This window comes from Urocitellus parryii, chromosome 3 (assembly GCF_045843805.1).
Source record: "Urocitellus parryii isolate mUroPar1 chromosome 3, mUroPar1.hap1, whole genome shotgun sequence".
NCBI classification, from domain to species: Eukaryota; Metazoa; Chordata; class Mammalia; order Rodentia; family Sciuridae; genus Urocitellus; species Urocitellus parryii.
Window position 1 is genome coordinate 121853725 of NC_135533.1, and position 20839 is coordinate 121874563.

The 20839-nt window shown below is 40.4% G+C and overlaps 1 protein-coding gene across 7 annotated transcripts in view; it reads right to left on the reverse strand.

Moving 5' to 3' along the window:
• Positions 1–20839, reverse strand: part of Znf84 (zinc finger protein 84) — a 57065-nt gene that overhangs the window by 15836 nt on the left and 20390 nt on the right. Inside the window, exons 1-3 of one of the 7 annotated variants that reach the window (XM_026409663.2) lie at positions 10093–10202; positions 8898–9133; positions 3466–3662 (exon numbers count right to left, since the gene is read on the reverse strand). In XM_026409663.2, coding sequence (XP_026265448.1) covers positions 3466–3480 — 15 coding nt within the window. In that variant the 5' untranslated portion in view covers positions 3481–3662; positions 8898–9133; positions 10093–10202. The other 6 variants (XM_026409662.2, XM_077796042.1, XM_026409664.2 and 3 more) reach the window with 6 other exon arrangements.

The window sequence follows — 20839 nt, forward strand, 5'->3', positions numbered from 1 at the left end:
AACTTAAGATCTAGGTGGCTTCCATGGTGAATTCTTCCATTCTTCCAAACGTTTAAAGGATAAATAAAATGGTCTCAAATTTTTTCAGAGAACATAGAAAGACAGCAAACTTCACAATCACTTTACAAGGCCAGCAGACCCTTGCTCTCAAACCCAATGAAGATGTAAGAAAGCAGCATCACGGGCTAACTGGGAGAGGGTACAGGCCAATCCTCATTGGGGTAGGAATATTTTATTCCTGGACCTGAGAGGTGATTTCATGCATAACCACTTGATAATAATTCATTAAATAGTTTTACATTTATATACATTTCATATGAATTGGGCTTTATAATATAAAAGGGCAAATGAACTAATAATTATGGTTGGCTAGGGATGTAGCTATGGCAGAGTGCTTCCGAGCATGCACAGGTCCTGGGCAGATCTCCAGGACTTACAGTCATCACTCACTAAGTCCCACTTTGGCATTCTGACCTCCAATCACACTCTGAGGAATACTATGAAAAATACCCCTCGTCTGTGGATTTTAGGCTGGGGATGTAGCTCTGCAATAGAGTATGTGCCTAACATGAAAGGCCTGGGTTTAATTCACAGTCCCTCAGAATAAAGCAAAGCACCCACATGCATTTACTACACTGTTTCTATTGAGAACATTACCCATGATATTATTTATTTAAACTCTTCATCAAGGAAAAAGAAAAAAAAACAGAAACCTAATGATCAAGAAATACTTTCTATGATCAGTTTGCTTTTTCCTTTGAATACTGGCAACTTATATCAACATTCACATATCATTATAACTGTCAAAAATTTGAAAGCCAAGAAGGCAGGATGCCCTCTTTTATGACTTCTATTCAACAAAGCTCTTGAAACTCTAGCCAGAGCAATTAGACAGACGAAAGAAATTAAAGGGATACAAATAGAAAAAGAAGAACTCAAACTATCATCATTTGCTGGAGAGATGATTCTATACTTAGAGGACCCAAAAAACTCCACCAGAAACTTCTAGAATTAATAAATGAATTCAGCAAAGTAGCAGGAAATAAAATCAATACCCATAAATCAAACGCATTTCTATACATTAGTGATTAATCCTCTGAAAGAGAAATTAGGAAAACTACCCCATTGACAATAGCCTCAAACATAAAATAAAATAAAATACTTGGAAATCAACTGAAGAAAAGAGGTGAAAGACTTCTACAATCAAAACTACAGAACACTAAAGAAAGAAATTGAAGAAGACCTTAGAAGATGAAAAGATCTCTTATGCCCTTGGATAGGCAAAATTCATATTGTCAAAACAGAGCCAGGAGTGGTGGCGCACACCTGTAATCCCAGTGGCTTGGGAGGTTGAGAGAGAAGGATTGCATATTCAAAGCCAGCATCAGCAACAGTAAGGCGCTAAGCAACCCAGTGAGACCCTGTCTCTAATAAAATACAAAATTGGGCTGGGAATATAGCTCAGTGGTTGACTGCCCTTGAGTTCAATCCCCAGTACAAAAAAATAAAAATTATATATATATATATTCAAAAAAAATGGCCATAATATTCAAAGCGCTATACAGATTCAATGCAATCCTAATTAAAATCCCAATGTCATTCCTTATAGAAATAAATAAGGCAATCATGAAATTCATTTAGAAAAATAAGAGACTCAGAATAACCAATGTACTTCTTGGCAAGAGTGAAGCAGGAGGCATCACAATACCAGACCTTAAACTATACTACAGAGCTATAGTAACAAAAAGCATGGTATTGGCAGCAAAATAGACTTGTATATCAATGGTACAGAATACAAGACACAGAGATAAACCCACATAAATACAGTTATCTCATACTACAAAAAGGAGCCAAAAACATACATTGGAGAAAAGATAGCCTCTTCAACAAATGGTAGTGGGAAAACTAGAAATCTATATGCAGCAAAAATGAAACTAAATGCCTATTTCTCACCATACACAAAACTCAATTCAAAGTGGATCAAGGACCTAAGAATTAGACCAGAGACCCTGTGACTAATAGAGGAAAAAGTAGGCCCAAATATTCATCATGTCGAATTAGGCTTAGACGTCCTTAATAAGATTCCTAAAACGCAAGAAATAAAATCAAGAATTAATAAATGGGATGAATTCAAACTAAAAAGCTTCTTCTCAGCACAAGAAACTATCAATGAGGTGAAGAGAGAGCCTACATTTTGGGAGCAAATTTTTACCACTTGCACATCAGACAGAACTCTAAGCTCTAGAATGTATGAAGAATTCAAAAACTTAACACCAAAAAAAACAAACAACCCTATCAACAAATGGGCCAAGGAACTGAATAGAAACTTCTCAGAAGAAGATATACAATCAATCAACAAATATATGAAAAAATGATCATCATCTCTAGCAATTAGAGAAACGCAAATCAAAACTATTCTAAGATTTCATCTCACTCCAATCAGGATGGCAGCTGTTAACAATACAAACAACAATAAGTGTTGGCAAGGATGTGGGGAAAAAGGCACACTCATACATTGCTGGTGGGACTGCAAACTGGTGCAACCAATATGAAAAGCAGTATGGAGATTCCTTGGAAAGCTGGGAATGGAACCACGATTTGACTCAGCTATCCCACTCCTTGGTCTATACCCAAAGGACTTAAAATCAGCATACTATAGTAAAACAGCCACATCAATGTTTATAGCAGCACAATTAACAATAGCTAAGCTGTGGGACCAACCTAGATGCCCTTCAGCAGATGAATGGATAAAGAAAATGTGATATATATATACACAATTAAATATTACTCAGCATTAAAAGATAATAAAATTATGGCATTTTCAGGTAAATGGTCAGAGTTGGAGAATATCATGGTAAGTGAAGTAAGCCAATCCCCAAAAAAACAAAAGCCAAATGTTCTCTCTGATAAGTGGATGCTGATCCACAATGAGGTGAGGCATGGGGAAAAATGGAAGAAATATGATTGTGCGTGCAAAGGGGAGGGAAGGGTGGGGAGGAGGCATGGGGGCAGGAAAGATGGTGGAACAAGACAAACATCATTATCCTAGGTACATGTATGTCTGCACATGTGGTGTGACACTACATCTTGTATAACCAGAGAAATGAAAAGTTGTGCTACGATTGTATACAAAAATTAATCAAAATGCATTCTGCTGTCATATATACCTAATTATAATAAATAAAAAGTATTTAAAAATGTATTTAAAACTGCCAAAAAAAAGTATTTAAAACTGCCAATTTTGCAGTTCAAACGCAATAATCAAATGGGACACGATAGCTTATAAATATTAAAACCTTAAGACCTTCTGAAGGCACCGGTCCAATTTTACCCCAATCCCAAGCTTCTATTCTGAGACTATTTCCCTCCTGATTTCTTCACTACTCATACTTTTCTTTTTATGGAAGTCTTGTATACCTCTTCTAACGCCCTGGAAAAATAATGAGGAATGAACCATCAACTCACCTGTACTGTGGTCATTTTCTGTTGCCTGTGCAAGAGGATTCACAAGTGTGAGATCTGTTCTGCTCTGGTCTCTTCTGCCTCTGCCCCAAAATCTGGGGTAAGGTCTTGGCAAGGTCTTCTACACTGTGAGTGATCTCTAACTGCAGGAACTCCTCCCTTATTTCACATGAGCAGGCTTAATGGTGGGGATCCAGGATCTGTGGACGCAGAGACAAATGCATTTCAACTGGGATGTTCACCAAATGCATTCTTTTTAGTTAGTCTATGTCATACTTTGCACAAATATTTTCTTCCTCTTTTAGAAACTAGGAATGTATGACATGTAAAGCCAGGTGTGTTTGCTATATAGTTTAAATAAGCTTCTCAGGAACACAAGCAGCACATAGTAAAATACATCACAAGTCTGTGTCTCCACAAACAGACAACAAGTATCATAATTAAAATACTTCTGAGTTTAATTTAAAATTCACTGTGGACACCAATGTGCAAATCACTTTTAAAAATCCTTTAAATCAAAAAAGATAACTCTGTTTTAGGCAGATAAAAATTTTCAAAGCTTATATGATTAAAACAGATCTCAGACTTTTATTTTTTAAACAATTAGTTGTAGATGGACACAATACCTTTATTTTATTTATTTTATTTAATTATGTGGTGCTGAGGATCAAACCCAGTGCCCCACACATGCAAGGCAAGCGCTCTACCACTGAGCCACAACTCAGCCCCCAGATCTCAGTCTTAATTAACTCCTTCCCTTTATTGGCTACCTGAGTTTTACAAAAGTGAACTTTACTTTTAGGAGTGATGCAATGAGCCATAGTGTCCCTTAAAATCCTCCATGTTCTTCCTGACTTCCTTTATTTTGTCTATAGCTGATTATCAGTTTCTAAAGGCAACGTGTTACAGTCTCCAGCTCCTGTGATTCTGTTGAGGTCTGCACAGAGGCCACATGCTTCTGGAGGACACTCCAAAGCCCAGATGCTTTCTGCCTTACCATTCACCTCTCTGGTGGCATCAGTACTCCTTTGTGAGTTTCTGTCATCCTTCATGCAATTACATTTAAAATTTCAGCATTGTTTATCCCAACAGCTCAGAGCTCAGACCTGTTATTTGATCCAAATAACCTTTTTCCTGATAAATTCAACACACATTTATTATGGTTCTTACACTTACTATTCCTTCATTTTTTTTTTTCCTTTCTTGCCTTCTGAGCCTAACTAGTAAGGATAAAGCAGACATAGACTGACAAATGAGAGGTAAGATGAAGACAAGGGGGCCTTGTAACAGTAACAACTAACACACTGGTGCTTCCTACACATAAGACAATACGCAGGACAGTTTTCAATTCTCATGGACAACCCTGTAAGGAATTTAATATGGTCCCCATTTTATATAAAACAAAATGACGGTGGATGTGGCTCAGTGGTAAAGTGCCCTGGGGTTCAATCCCCAGTAACAAATTTGAAAAAAAAAAAAAAAGGGAGAATTACAATGTCTTCTCTCCTTTCAATTGTGTTCAAGGTATTTACCACTAATATTATCACATCATTTGTTATTTGTGTATATTTATGTAGTTATGTATACACACATACACCATAAATTCTGGAATTAGCTCTTCTTCCTATTCTGTCACTTATTCCCACAAAAACACAAATGAAGAACAAACTGCATCACTCCTAAATCATCTTAAAAAACCAACCTCTTGGGGCTGGGGCTGTATCTCAGTGGCAGAGTACTTGCTAGCATGTGTAAGGTACTGGATTCAATTCTCAGCACCACATAAAAATAAACAAATAAAATAAATGTATGCTGTCCCTCTGCAACTAAAAAAGTAAAAATAAAAAATGTTACCAGACATATAAAAAAAAAAGAAACAATATCTTGCCTATAATCCCAGTGGTTCAGAAGAGTGAGGAAGGAGGGTAATAAGTTCAAAGCCAGCCTCAGCAATTTAGCAAGGCCATGAGAAACTTATGAGACACTGTCTCAAAAGAAAAAATATGGGACTGGGGTTGTGACTCAGTAGTAGAGTGCTTGCCTACCATGTGTGAGGCACTGGATTCAATTCTCAGTACCACATATAAGTAAATAAATAAATAAATATCCATCAATAATAAAAATTTTTTAAAAAAGAATAAAGAAAAAATGAGCTGGGGATGTAGGTCAGTAGTTAATTGCCCCTGGATTCAATCCCTGGTAGACAAACAGCAACAAAAACAAACAAAAGGGCTGGGGTTGTGGTTCCATGGTAGATCAATTGCCTGACATGTGTGAGGCACTGGGTTCAATTCTCAAAAATCCATATGCAACAAAATGAAATTAAACCCCTATCTATCACCATACACAAAATTCTATTCAAAGTGGATCAAGGACCTAGGAATTAAACCAGAGACACTGTGCCTATCAGAAGAAAAAGTAGACCCTAATATCCACCATGTGGGATTAGGCCCTAACTTCTTTAATAAGACTCCTATAGCAGAAGAATTAAAAATCAAAAATCAATAAATGGGATGGATTCAAATTAAAAAGCTTCTCAGCACAAGAAACTATCAATGAGGTGAAGAGAGAGCCTACATTTTGGGAGCAAATTTTTACCACTTGCACATCAGACAGAACTCTAAGCTCTCGAATGTATGAAGAATTCAAAAACTTAACACCAAAAAAAACAAACAACCCTATCAACAAATGGGCCAAGGAACTGAATAGAAACTTCTCAGAAGAAGATATACAATCAATCAACAAATATATGAAAAAATGATCATCATCTCTAGCAATTAGAGAAACGCAAATCAAAACTATTCTAAGATTTCATCTCACTCCAGTCAGGATGGCAGCTGTTAACAATACAAACAACAATAAGTGTTGGCAAGGATGTGGGGAAAAAGGCACACTCATACATTGCTGGTGGGACTGCAAACTGGTGCAACCAATATGAAAAGCAGTATGGAGATTCCTTGGAAAGCTAGGAATGGAACCACGATTTGACCCAGCTATCCCACTCCTTGGTCTATACCCAAAGGACTTAAAATCAGCATACTACAGTGAAACAGCCACATCAATGTTTATAGCAGCACAATTAACAATAGCTAAGCTGTGGGACCAACCTAGATGCCCTTCAGCAGATGAATGGATAAAGAAAATGTGGTACATATACACAATGGAACATTATTCAGCAATAAAAGAGAATAAAATCGTGGCATTTGCAGGTATATGGATGGAGTTGGAGAATATAATGATAAGTGAATTTAGCCAATTCCAAAAAACCAAATGCTGAATATTTTCTCTGATATAAGAAAGCTAATTCATAATGAGGTTGAGAGCAGGATCATGGGAAGATTAGACGAACTCTAGATAGGGAAAAGGGGTGGGAGAGGAAGGGAAGGCAAGGGGGTAAAAAAGATGGTGGAATGAGATGGATATCATTACCATAAGTACATACATGAAGGTATCAATGGTGTGAATATACTCTGTATACAACCAGAGATATGAAAAATTGTGCTCTATATGTATAATATGAATTGTAATACACTCTGCTGTCATACATAACATATTAAAATAAAAATAAAAATAAAATAAGTATATAAAAAAGGTCCATTGACAACTAAAAAAAAAATTTAAAAAAAAAAAGGAAAAAAAGCTCTTCATTTACATATCTTTTTGTGACCCAAATTTCAGTGCCACCTCAGGAGGACAGATTTCTCTCAGTTATAGAAGCAACTTATTTATATCCTAAACTGTGATAACACATGCATTTGAGATCAGCAACTAGCAGTTACCATTAAACAAATATTAGTAGTAACTATTATTGCAAAAGTAAAATTATGACAACATTTTTAAATGTATACAAGAAAAACATTACAAGTAACTCCTATGGCTAATCTAGCCACTATTTTTTTTATTTTATTATTTACTTTTATTTATTTAGGTGGTGGTACCGGACACTGAACCCAGGGGTGTTCTACCTCTGAACTAATTTTGAGACTGTGTCTCACTAAGTTGCTGAAGCTAACCTCAAACTTGGAATCCTCCTGCCTCAGCTGCCCCACCCCCACCCCAGTAGCTGGAATTACAGACATCTGTCACCACACTAGCTACAGATAACATTCTTAAGAGATTAAGGAAGCTAGGGATATAGCTTGGTGGTAGAGGGCTTGCCTAATATGTGAGAGGCCCTGGGTTCAATCTCCAGTATCATCAAAAAAAGAAGAAAGGAAGGGGGGGGGAGAAGAGGGGAAAGGGAGGGGGAGGAAGAGGAAGAAGAGGAAGGAAGAACAGGAGGAGGAGAAGGGGGAGGAAACAACCTAGCAGGTCACTGTGGTTTACATCTGTAATCCCAGCTACTTGAGAAGCTAAGAAAGCAAGATCATAAATTCAAAGCCAGCCTGGGCAACTTGGTAAGACCATGTCTCAAATAGAATAAAAAGTGCCAAGATGTAGATCAGTGGTACAGTGCTAATGCACAAAGTCCCAGATTCAATCCCAGGTACAAAAATAAGTAAAATTTCTGAGCAATTAGGAAATTATAGCCCGCACGTGTGCATACACACACAGATATACCATGAACCAAGAAAATACTCCACAAGAAACCTAATTTTCTTTGCATTATGCTTTCACTTAGTTTCACAGAATAAAATTATGACAATGTAAACAATAAATCTCCTTATCATTCAAATCATTTTCTTCGAAGATAGCTGAATTCACAGTGTAATTTCAACTTCCTTTATAAGCTTGTAAAAGTCTACTTGGTGAGGGTTAGTCAGATTTCACTGAGAATTTGTCAAAAGGAGAGATACATAAAAATGAGTTAGATTTCATGCAGAGAATATCAAAGATTGAGAATTTCAGGTGAAAGGGATGTGATAAGCAATTTGGGTAGTTTTAAAATATTTCTAAAACTAGGTGTGGTCACACACACCTGTAATCCCAGCTACTCAGGTGGCTGAAGCAAGAGGATCACAAGTTGAGGCAGCCTGGACAACTCAGCAATATGCTGTCTCAAAATAACAAATAAAAAGATTCAACACATGAGGCTCTGGGTTCAATCCCCCCAGTACTGGGGGGGGTGGGGGGTCTGATATTTGTTACTCTGTAGACTCTAGACCTGCCTTTACTCAGTGAAACAAATATTTACAATGTTGGGCCTTGAGGGAGGAGTTATCCCTGAACTAACTCTCTGATAGTCTGTCCTCACTTACCCCCTCAGCAAAAGAAGTCTAAAGCCCCTCACTGCAGAATGTGGCTCATTTTAACTTCACTGGCTTCATTTTTTCACCGTGGCAGTTTCCTGCGAACACTACATTGCTCCCTGTGATAGCAGCTCTCACGTGCATCTTTGAAAGGGAGGGGCAACTTGCATTTTCATCCTACAGTTCCAGGCTTCTTCGAATTCTAAGAGAATATCCAAGAAAGACAGAGAAGAAAAAGTAACTTACTTGCCATGCACCGGAAGATTTTTCCCCACAAAACCCAGTGCAGAAAACCCAGTACAGAGAACAGCAAGGAGACAGGCACTTTGAATCCCAGAGATTTGGGAGTCAGCAGACTGAGGCAGGAGGATCCATTGCAAGTTTGACACCAGCTTCATCGACTTGGGAACCCTATTTCAAAGCAAAAAAGGACCTGGATACCGGGATGTAGCTCAGTGGTAGAGGACGCCTAGGTTCAATCTCTGGTGAGAGAGAGAAAGAGAGTGTGAGTGTGTGTGTGTAACAAAGAGGTTCACCTCTTTCCCAACATGTACCAGGATGCCAGGAAGCCTCACACCTGGGCCCTGGACCTATGCAGTTCTGTTCAGAGCCTGTGACCACCCACCACAAGACAGAGGGGTGGAGTAGGCAAAGGCCTTCTCTGCTCTGTCTACACTCAGAGCACAGGTGCAACACAGTCCCATATAAAGAACTGGTATCTCCCCGACAGACTAGGAACAAAAGCAAGAGAAACAGACAAGTCATCAGGAGCCTGATGAGAACTCCCGGAGTAAGTTTAAATTCCCCACTTTGAACAAAACATTTTAAGGAAAGATAGCAATGATATGCCGTTATGACTTAAAGCAGCATGTTCTCAATCTTGTTTTTTTTTTTTTTAAGTAAATATAAAAAGGTAAGACTCATTAAAAAGCGTACCTACGTTTGCTGACTATAAAGGCACCAAGGCGACCACCTTCGGTCATGTATCAGGAATAACGCTCTTTTTAATGTTTATTAAAATGCTTGAAACCCATCACACATTTCATATTTATCATAACTGATCAAGAATTAAGTCCTTGACTTCAACAAAACAACCTGCCAGCAGAGCGGTGTCAGACCAGCACCACCGGCTGAAACAAAGGCACAGCAGCAGATTTCACAACGGCAAGTCTCTTCGATGAAAAGGGAAGCCAGTATCAAACCCAGAGCCGGCTTCAGGCCAAGAAGGGCCCGCCAGGGTCAGCCTCTGTCAGGTAACCTACAGAGCGCAGCGGCCGCCTGCTACCGAGCCCGGCCTCCGCGCGCCCCCGGTTCCCGCCCGCATTCCCGCCCCGCCCCGCCCCGCCGCGCGCCCCCGGACTCGCCCCCAGATTCTCGCCCGCGCTCCCGCCCCGGCCTGCCGCCCGTCGCAGACACCACCTCCCCTCAGCCGGCACGTCACCCGGATCCCCCAACATCGTCGCGCCGCCCAACCAGACGCAGAAATACGCAGCCCAGGGCCGGCCACCGAGGCCCCAAGGAGACAGCGACCAGCGCGCACGCCTCCGGGCAGCGAAGGACAAAGAGCAGGACGGCTCGGCAGAGAGCGCGTGCGCGATGGAGTGTTGCGCAGAACTACCGCTCCCAGTGTGCTCTGCGGGACGCGCGCCCCGTCAGATACGCAGACTCCCAAGAAAAGCGCGCGTGGGGGAAGCCCCTGGAAGAAGCCCTTGGGAGAACCTGTGGGTGGAACTGTGGGAGTAGCTGTAGGAGCAGCCGGTCGGTGGAGCTGTGGGAGCTGGAGGACCGTGAGAGGAGCCTTTGGAAGGAGCCTGGAGAAGATGGGGGGGGGCGTGGGAGGAGCCTGGAGAAGATGAGGGGGCTGTGGGAGGAGCCTGGGGGGATGGGGGGGCTGTGGGAGGAAGGGGGCCATGGGCGACTGCTTTAGGCAAAAACTACCTCCTGATAAATGTCTCTTTTTTTTGGGGGGGGAGGGGGTGTTGATAGACCTTTATTTATTTATAAACCTAGTGCCGGACACATGCCAGACAAGTGTGCTACTGCTGACCCCAGCCCCAGCTCCTGATAAATGTCTTTGTTTCTGTACCTTGGGCTCTGTTTAGTGGGGGCACACCCTTGAAACACACAGCGGCTGTCATTAAGGATGTAGCTCAGTGGTAAAGCACTTGCCTAATATGCAGAAGGCCCTAAGTTGCCTTCAATGCCCAGCACTGAAGAAAAAAAATTAATTCCTAATGGCTCTGTTGTTTGCAAGAGGTTCCACAGAAGCATGCCCTCAAAAGGCCTGTATTTGTTTGAAGGTGTTCATTAGGCACCTCTGAATCCATCTGAAATCGCACCTAATCATATTATAGCCTGCCCTGCATTTCATCTTTTTTCTGAGGACCTTGCTTTTGCTGAGAAGGTTATTGAATAGAAAGACATTTCCTCCATGTAATAGCTCAGTTTTAGTTTCTCATTGCTCTCACTTTGTTATACGCATCGCGAAAGCCAGGTAGTATCCTGAATACATTGTTTAAAACTCACTTATCTACAACATTAGAGGTCAGTAGGTAATGTTAGTTGTGGAGCAGGCTTAGCTGCAGGGTAGCCTGGACACTTGACCCCCATTTGTTTGGTTCATGATCACTTGTTTGCCTTAAGTCTGAACACTCAGCCCCACTCATCTGGTGCAACCAAAACCCACCCTGCCCGGTCTGCCTGAAGGCAGAAGATGACACCTTAGCAACTACTGTATGATCCAATCACTGCGCCAACAAGGCAGCTTGCAGACCCAAACACCCCATTAGATTTTGGCTATAAAAACTCTCTCCTGCTGGCCCCCCCCATCTCTCTCTCTCTCTCTGATTCTCTCTCTCTCTCTCTCTCTCTCTCCTCTCTCTTGCTTTGCTCTGAAAACTAATGTGACTCCATTTTTGAGAAACCAGCCTCTACCTCAGAGCAAAGCCTGTCCAAGGAAGGGGGTGTGACCCTTGTTCTTGGAAAAACCCACAGAGCACTCCTAAGCACATACCCATCCAGCTGAGTTGTTTGTCTGTAAATAACAGGAGAGGTATGTGGCACCATGTGTCCCTGACTCAGTTAGGCTAGGTAAGGACCCATAGCAACCCCTCTAGCAACCTCCAATCAGCATGAGACAGGGAAAATACCTGGAATGCCAGATGACCCCCAAGTAGTATATGGTGGTTGATAACATGTTGGGAAACCATGTAGTTCAGCACGTACAACCCTCATGGCCTAAACCAATCAGTTCAAAAGAATGCCCTTCTTGTACTAACCAATCACCCCTACCCTTCTTGTTCCCACCATTGAATGTGCTAATCAATGTTAAGAGTTGTGGTTTGATTTTCCCTCGGGATGGAATGATTTGCTGTGTGATGTAGTGATGCATAGAGTATCCCCCTAAAACCTATAAAATCTCACTGAACAAAGGACCAGGGCTCACTCCCTGGGAGTGAGCGGTCGTGAGTCCAGGCTCGAGCTTGCAATAAAGACTCTTGTGTGCTTGCATCGGATTCGGCTCCTGGAGGTCTATTGGGGTCCCACGAATCTGGCATAACATCTTCCCCACCTTTTCTCTCTCTCTCTCCTTCTCTTTCTCCTATCGATCAAACATCGCCACAATAAAGATCTCTTGGTCGCTCCAAGTGTCATGGTTACTTTCCTTTCAGATAAATTTTCCATTTTTCATCTACAAAACAAAGTCCCATTTTCTCCGTGTTCTATGGAATTTCAATATGTTCCTTCAAATTCCCCAGCAAACTCCTTCACAAAGGCTCTGCTGTTACCCTCTCCAAGGCCCTTCAGGCTTTAATAATATATTCCATGAGGTTCAAGCATGTGGGAGGCCACTCTGAATGATTTGTGTTCTCAGTCCTGGAGTGAAGAAGCTTTGACACTACCTGGACATTGCCCCGGTCCCGGAAGTTTGAGGATGTGTCTTCAGACATAGGTGTGTCGCCCCATGGATTGAGCTACACTCACCTGTTCCTTTGTGATATTACCCCTTTTCCCTGTTTGGGATAGAATTTTTGTAGAGAATCAGAGGTAACTGTGTTACTATTACTGTCCTTGATGGAGTCTGCCTGCAAACGGGATATTCTGTCAAGGTATAGATATGTAACAGCGGACATGCTTGAAAACGAGGTGTCTGCTGTCCTTGGGAGGGCCTACTCGCAAACGAGAGGCTCCTTCAAGGTTTAGATAAGGTAACAGCGGACATGCTTGAAAACGAGGTGTCTGCTGTCTTTGGGAGGACTTGCCTGCAAACAGGATGTTCTGCCAAGTGGGCTAGGAGGGCGCTGAGAAAAATTTTTTTATCTGTTCTAAACAAAGAGCAGAGCTCAGCATACTCTTAAGTCAAGAGTAGATTAGCCATAAGAAGCAGGTCACTTCTGATTAGAAAGTAAAACTTCTGTATGCTATGTTTAATTAGCTGAAAGACCTGATTTATTGCTGTTGGAAGGCTGCCTTCTTTGTTCACAATACTATAAAAAGATTGCTTGTACACAATAAAGGACTTTTTTTTCTGCTGCTGCTTCGCTTGCTCTGCTTCTTCTTCTTTCTTTTCCCATGCTGACCTGCAAGTGAATTACTGCAACAATGTTCCATGGAAACACTTTGTGTGTCCCTTTCTCTTGTTCTGCCTTTGGGTATGGCCTTCCTAGATGTCAGTCAACCTGCTGACAGCAGACATCAGGAAGCTAGACTCAACCCCCTGAAACCTGACCCCTTGCCTCATTTGAATGGCTTCCTCCCAATAAAAGGGTTTACATGTGCACTCGCAAGTTCTCTCTCTCTCTCTCTCTCTCTCTCTCTCTCTCTCTCTCTTTGGACCCTTAAGGTCAGAGGAGCTGTACAGGAATCAAAGAAAAAGGTATCTCTGGCTCTTGTGTGGTTATTTCGTGCAGCCCAGTTCCCCTGGAGTGACCCTGAGTGTTTCAGTGAACATGACACTTGCAAATTCTGGGTGGTAACACCCAGTGCCATGTTTTAAGTTTTTATTGAATAGCACCCCACCCCAGTACCAAATTTTTATTCCCATCATAACTGCTTTCCAAAATATCACCCAAAAGTTTATAACATACATGACTATGAAGATGTTATTATTTTTCACGGTTGGACTACTTGAAGTTTCTTAACATTGCAGCCTCTCAAGAACTGCTTTACTGGGGCTGGGGATGTGGCTCAAGCGGTAGCGCGCTTGCCTGGCATGCGTGCGGCCCAGGTTCGATCCTCAGCACCACATACCAACAAAGATGTTGTGTCCGCTGAGAACTAAAAAATAAATATTAAAAAAAATTCTCTCTCTCACTCTCTCTCCTCTCTCACTCTAAAAAAAAAAAAAAAAAAAAAAAGAACTGCTTTACTGACGTAAGCCAGTGATCCCAATGACTTGGGAGACTGAGGCAGGAGGATTGAAAGTTCAAGGCCAGCCTGAGAAATATGGCAAAACTGTTTCTCAAAAACTAAAAAAAAAGTTTGGGGATGTAGTTCAGTGGTAGAGTGTCCCTGGATTCAATTATGGGGAGTTAGGGTTAGGAGAGGACTGCTTACATGATAGATGGTTTTCAAGAACAAGTATTCCAGGAAAAAAGAAAGACACACTTTGCTTTTTATATCCTGAAAAGTGTTGCACCATCACTTCAAACAGAAGTGGTCCAGTGGTCCATTTTCAGAATACAGTACTCAGCCTTAAATCTAAAATTAGAAGGAAAGAAAGGCCCCCAGAGGGGATCTAGAGAAGGGAAAGTTGCAAAATAGCACTACAGCCTGTGGGTGTGGCAAATCCAAAGTCCACTGCACCTGAACAGCCCCTTGACAAACAAGAGGGCTGGGAAGGGGTGGGCCTGGCCAGCAGAAAGAGAACAGCAAGCTGCATGTTTGTCAGAATGCATTCACCCTAAGAAGACTTTCCCACCACAAGATAACAAAGGGACTTGGGGATAACTTTAAATGACCCAAGGCATATTTCTTCAAATAACCCAATAGGAGACATTAAAACCTAGGTGACTGTACAGATGCCATAGTACTCAGCCAACAAGGAACCAAGGAAGGGACCTTGCACTCTAGATAGTTATGGCAAGATTGCCATAAATCACCTAGTCTATCTTAAAGCAGGAGACAGAACCTTTATTCACCTGCTGGTGGTTCCAGATCCACCAGTTGATGGGCCAAGGAGCAGGCTGAAAGTCTGCACCCTTCGACCCCCTCCTGGGGTTTGAGTATACCTTTTATAGTCCAAAACCACATTAATCATAAGTGGCTGTTGCTATAATTCAAAACCATAAACAAATGCCGTGAGATCTGAAATCATAAGCAGAAGGGAAGTGAGTCAAAACGACCCTAGTTGAGTATAAGTTAAAGAATGATTACTAACATCTAGATGATCAATCTCTAACAGGGTACATTGTCCAAGAAAAATGGGAGCCAAAGAGAATAATTTTACATTGTATAAGAATTTCCATTTTGTGTTGCCAAACATGCTGTGCTAAGAAACTGTTGATGGGTACAGAGGCGGGGTGTTCCCATGGGAGAAGCATTTCTTACATAATGTGGGGTCTCCATTAAAATGGAGTCTACTTGGTCACTGCCCATATAACTTGGCCCATAACAAGGGAATAAAATGCTGGTCGTACCCAGTATGTACATTTCTGATACCAGATGCCAGATCTTGCAAGACAATCATTAAAATAAAGCCTCTGCTTGTGCTGTAAGTCCATTCTTTGGGTTGGACAGGTGAGTGTGTTTCTCACATTTCCACCCCATTCTTTTACCTTAAAGTAAGTTACAAAACTCAAAGCAGTGGGATGAGAATTTCAAAGGGAGGAACAGCTAGGGCACATTATAAATGATTTATGAAATGAGAGCTACTGTTAGAGCCATCTTTGGAAAAGAAAATATTCCACCTGTGTCAACAAGGGTCAATCACTGGGATTTCCTATGGTCGCCCTAATACAGGCATATACGAAGATGTGAAAAAGAGATCTGGATTCCATTTATCTGAAAAATTTCATCTATTAGATTAGCCTATGATAATTTCTTTTGCTGTCTCTATACTAATTTGGTGTAAAGGTTTTACTAAGATTGTAAAGTGAATTTAGGGATAATTTATCCTTTAAATTTTTTCTTATACTTCCTAACATATAGTGATAAAGTCCTCAATGTTTGGTAAACTTTTCCTAGAGAATCATTTAGGCTTCTTATTCATTTATTTCAAATTCATTATTTGATTTATTCATTTTTGCTTTTTCTGCTTGGTCAAATTTGGCAATGTATAATTCCCTAGAAGATTAAAAAATGTTATCTAAGATAATATTGAAAGGTTATCTAAGATAACACATTTAGAGATTTATGGTTATTCTTTGTATTCTCTTCATTTTCAAAAATCTAAACTATCTATATATCCTCTTTTCATCTAATATTATTTTTAGATACTTTATCATAAATGCCCACAAATCTATCCCCCAATCTGAGAAATAGGAAGCCACAAATAATTTGCAAACTCAGTTTACTGTTCCCTCTTCCCCACTCACTGTGTCTTCCATAGAGATAGAAGCTACCTTTTTTGGTTATCGTTTCTAGCTTTTTTTGGGGGGGGGTATACCAGGAATTGAACCCAGGGACACTTAACCAGTTAGCCAAATCTCCAGCCCTTTTTTATATTTTATTTAGAGAGAGGGTCTCACTCAGTTGCTTCGGGCCTCACTGAGTTGCTAAGGCTGACTTTAAACTCATGATCCTCCTACCTCAGCTTCCTGAACCACTGGGATTACAGGTGTGTGCCACCATGCCCAGATCCTATATTTTTTGTTTAATTATTTTATCACATCAACATATATGTCTAAACAACATGAAATTCCATTTCACTTTATTTTGGTTTTCACCCTGGTATTATGCTACCTGTAGCCTTTTGGTAGTTACCTTTATCATACAGTGATATCAGTCTGGAATGTGAACATGTTGCTTATTCTATTGCAATTTATTTGGCAGTATTTATGTTCATTGACTGAATATAATAGTTTATTTATTTTAATTTTACATATTTATTAGATTTTTCATTTTCATTGAAAGTCTTTTGAGATAATTACAAATTTACCTACAGTTGCTGGGTATAGCGGCACATGCCAGTAGTCCCAGGTATTCATGGGCACTGAAACAGGAGATCCCTTGAGCCCAGGAGTTCAAGACCAGCCTGAGAAACAGAGAGACCCCATCTTAAAAAAAAATTTACCTGCAGTGTGAAGATTAATAGAGAAATCCCTTCTACACATTTCCAAATTTTTCCCACTGTTATCATTTTAACAAAATTATTACAATATCTCAGCCTTTGATAAAATACACAATACTTAAAATTGCCCAGTTTCTCTTATACTTGGGTATGTATTAAGTTCTGCTTAACTTCATCACCTGCATAAGTTCATGTATCCACAACCAGAGTTAAGATATTTAAGAGTTCCAACACCACAAGTAAATTTATTTTTATATATTTTATACTTGATACTATCAGATATGGATTCATAAGGTGCAGGAGGAGAATTATGTTCTGGTATGCTTTCTATAAGACTATATGATCTAGTAGGTTTATACTGTTATTCAAAATATCTATTTCTTTTTTAATATTTATTTTTTAGCTTTAGGTGGACACAATATCTTTGTTTTATTTTTATGTGGTGCTGGGGATCAAACCCAGTACCTCACGCATGCCAGGTGAGCACGCTACTACTTGAGCCATATCCCAGCCCCTATCTATTTCTTTTTTTAAAATATTTTTTAGTTGTAGATGGACACAATACCTTTATTTATTTATCTTTATGTGGTGTTGAAGATGGAATCCAGTGCCTCATCCATTCTGGGTGAGTGTTATACCACTGAGCCACAACCCCTGTCCCCAAATAATCTATTTCCTTGTTAATGGTTATGGGTTAAATGGTATCTACTTTTACCAAAAGAGATTGTTGGAATCTTAACTCCCATTCCTCAGGGTATGATCTTATTTGGGGATAGGATATTTACAAACCTAATCTTGCTAAAATGATGTCATTAGGGTTGTACCCTAAGCCAGTATGACAAGTGTTCTTATAAACAGGGAAATTTAGACACAGACACCTAGAAGATGAGGTAAAGAGACATAAGAAGACAAGGGAGAGGTCTAGAACAGATCCACCCCTCATGGCCCTCAGAAGGAGACCGAAATTGAAGACAGCCTCCAGAATTGTAAGGCAATGCATCTCTGTTGCTTAAGCCACCTAGTTTGTGGCTCTTTATTATGGAAACCCTAGAAAACTAATATATTGATTTATTGCTTAATTGTTCTACATATTATTGGAGGTGGTATATTGAATCTCCAACTATAGCTGTTGTTGTTTCTCTCCTTATTTCTGTGAGATTTTTGCCTCATATATTTTGATTCTCAGTTGTTTGGTACATATAAATTTATAATTGCTATATCATCTTGATGTAGTCTGCTGCCTCTGACCCACGTGGGCAGCTGAATTTAGGGTCACTCCTGAGAATTTCCAGGGACACTAAATAAAACATAGACACACACTTTACCTTTAAACAAGCTTCAGGATGGTTTCTCCACTCTCAGCTTGCAGCTCCCCAAATGGGAGAGCAAGAGAAAGTCACCAGAGGCTGGCAAGAGAGAGTGAACACGTTCGGAGGTGGGCTTTTATTGGGGGGGACCTTTATTCTGAGAAAGCTCCATCAAAAAAAAAGCCAAAAGAGGCAGGGTCACAAGGGACCAGTGAGTGTAATTCAACCTCGGGGTGACACTCACATCTGAAGACATACCCTCAACTTCCAGAACCGGGACGACAAAATGTAGTGATTGGTCAAAGCCTCTCCTCTCGCTTCAGGATGGAAGATGTGGGTCATTCAGAATGGCTCCCTGCAGTAGTCACTCTTTTATCTTTATAAAATGTGGCTCTGTCTCAAATAAAAATTTTGTTTTAAAGACTATTTTGAGGTATGGGAGTGTGGCTTAGCTTGTAAGCATACATGGGGCCCTGGGTTCAATTCCCAGCACAGTAATGTAATAAAATTATAGTCTATTTTGTCTGACATTAGGATAATCACTCAAGTTTTATTACGGCTACTGTTTGCAAGACATATATTTTTTCATTCTTTTACTTCTAGTCTTTTCATATATTGAATCTGAAACAGTCTCCTGTAGAGTGCTCATAGATTTTACTTCATTATCCAATTTCATACGCCATGCCTTTTGATTAACTAGCTCATTCTCTTTTGTTATCGATATAATTGGATTTATAACTGCTGTTTTCCCTTTTGTTTATTATGTCTCATAATTTCTTAATTAATTTCTTTTGCACTAAGTAAATATTTTTAATGTAAATTTGCATCTTTTTTTCTTCAGTACTGGGGAATGACCAGTGAGGCTCAACCATTGAGTCAAACCCTCTGTTTTCATGTTTTAATTATTTTGAGACAGAGTTTTGCTAAGTTACTGAGGCTGGCCTCAAATTTGTGATCCTTTTGTCTCAGCCTCCCAAGTAGGTGGGATTATAGGGGTGCATTATTGCACCTGGCTGCAATGTTTGTGTTTTATTGTTTTGCAGTACTGGGGATTGATTCCAGAGATTTTTCACTTGCTGGACAAGTGCTATACCACTGAGCTAAACTTCAAGAGCCCATTTTTATCATTTTCTTTTACCGGGTCTTGCTATGTGGTAGGGACTTTCTCAAAACAAAGGAAATATGGTACCATCAGTATCAGTGTGCACATTCCATAAGTCTTTTGTAACACTGTGTCAACCCTATAGTATACAGATACAATTCCCAGGCAGACCTTGTTACCTTGCATGGAAGCTGGCATGAAGAGAAGGCTGACAAGAGCTGATAAGCATGTGACTCCTGGTTGGGCCCTCCACCTCTGAATAAGAATCTGCTGAGCCCGTGCCAGCACTCAAAAACACACTTCCTGCTGAAGGCCCAGGTGTCCTGACTCTCTATGCCAGAATCCTGCAACAGCTAAGATGCCCAGGCTGGCCTTGAACTTGCCATCCCCCTACCTCAGGCTTCTGAGTCACTGGGATTATGAGTAGCTTAAAGCTTGTACTGCCTTTTTCTTAGAGATTTTTTTTCACCATTTTTTTTTTTTTAGTTACTTCCTCCAGGGATAGCTACTACTGATTTATACTACTTTAATTTGAATCAGATGTTAAAAATATTTTTGAGCTGGGTGTGCTGACACACACTTGTAATCCCAGCGGCTCAGGAGGCTAAAGCAGGAGGACGGCAAGTTCAAAGCCAGTCTCAGCAACTTAGTGAGGCACTAAACAACTCAGCAAGACCCTGTCTCTAAATATTTTTTTTAAATGGCTGGGGATATTGCTCAGTGGTTAAGCACCCCTGGGTTCAATCCCCAGTATCAAAAAACAATCCTATTATTCATTTGTTATTATAATTGGGGAGGGTATTAGAGATTGAGCCCAGGGAGACTTTACCACTGAATTTACCTAGCCCTTTTAAAATTATTATTATTTTCAGTTGTATATGGACAGAATAACTTTATCTATTTTATATGTGGTGCTGAGGATCCACCCCAGTGCCTTACACGTGCTAGGCAAGTGCTCTACCACTGAGCTACAACCCCAACAAAGCCCCAGCTCTTTAAAATTTCTTTTGAGTCAAGGTCTTGCTAAACTGCCCAGACTGGCCTTGAATTTGTGATCCTCTTGCTTTAGCCTCCCGAGTTACTGGGATTACAGGCTTGTACCACTATGCCTACTAATTTTATCTTTTAAAAAGCCGAGGAAGTGTATATTTACAGCTTTTGTTATGCTTGCCATTTGTTTTCTCTGATTCTATTCATTTGCTGCACTGGCCTTAAGTTACTATCTGGAGTCCTTTCCCTGGCCTGACACAACCATGCTCCCACCTTTCTTCTTCCTTCCTCATGGTGTTATTGACAAGAGTCCACTTCTCCATGCAGGGGAGGTGGAGGGGAGCAGCACCGCTTTATACACATAGGACTCTTGGTTGGCACTCTAGCTCCCCCTGAACACCCCACTTCCTGCTGCCCTCCACTGTTTCTAAAAACAAGTTAGCTGTTGATCTTAATGGATTTCCCTTGTGTTCCATTTCTCTTTGATGCTCTCAACATTTTCTTCTTTTCAGATTTCAGCATTTTTAATGTTAGATAATGTTCTTTCTTTGCATGTATT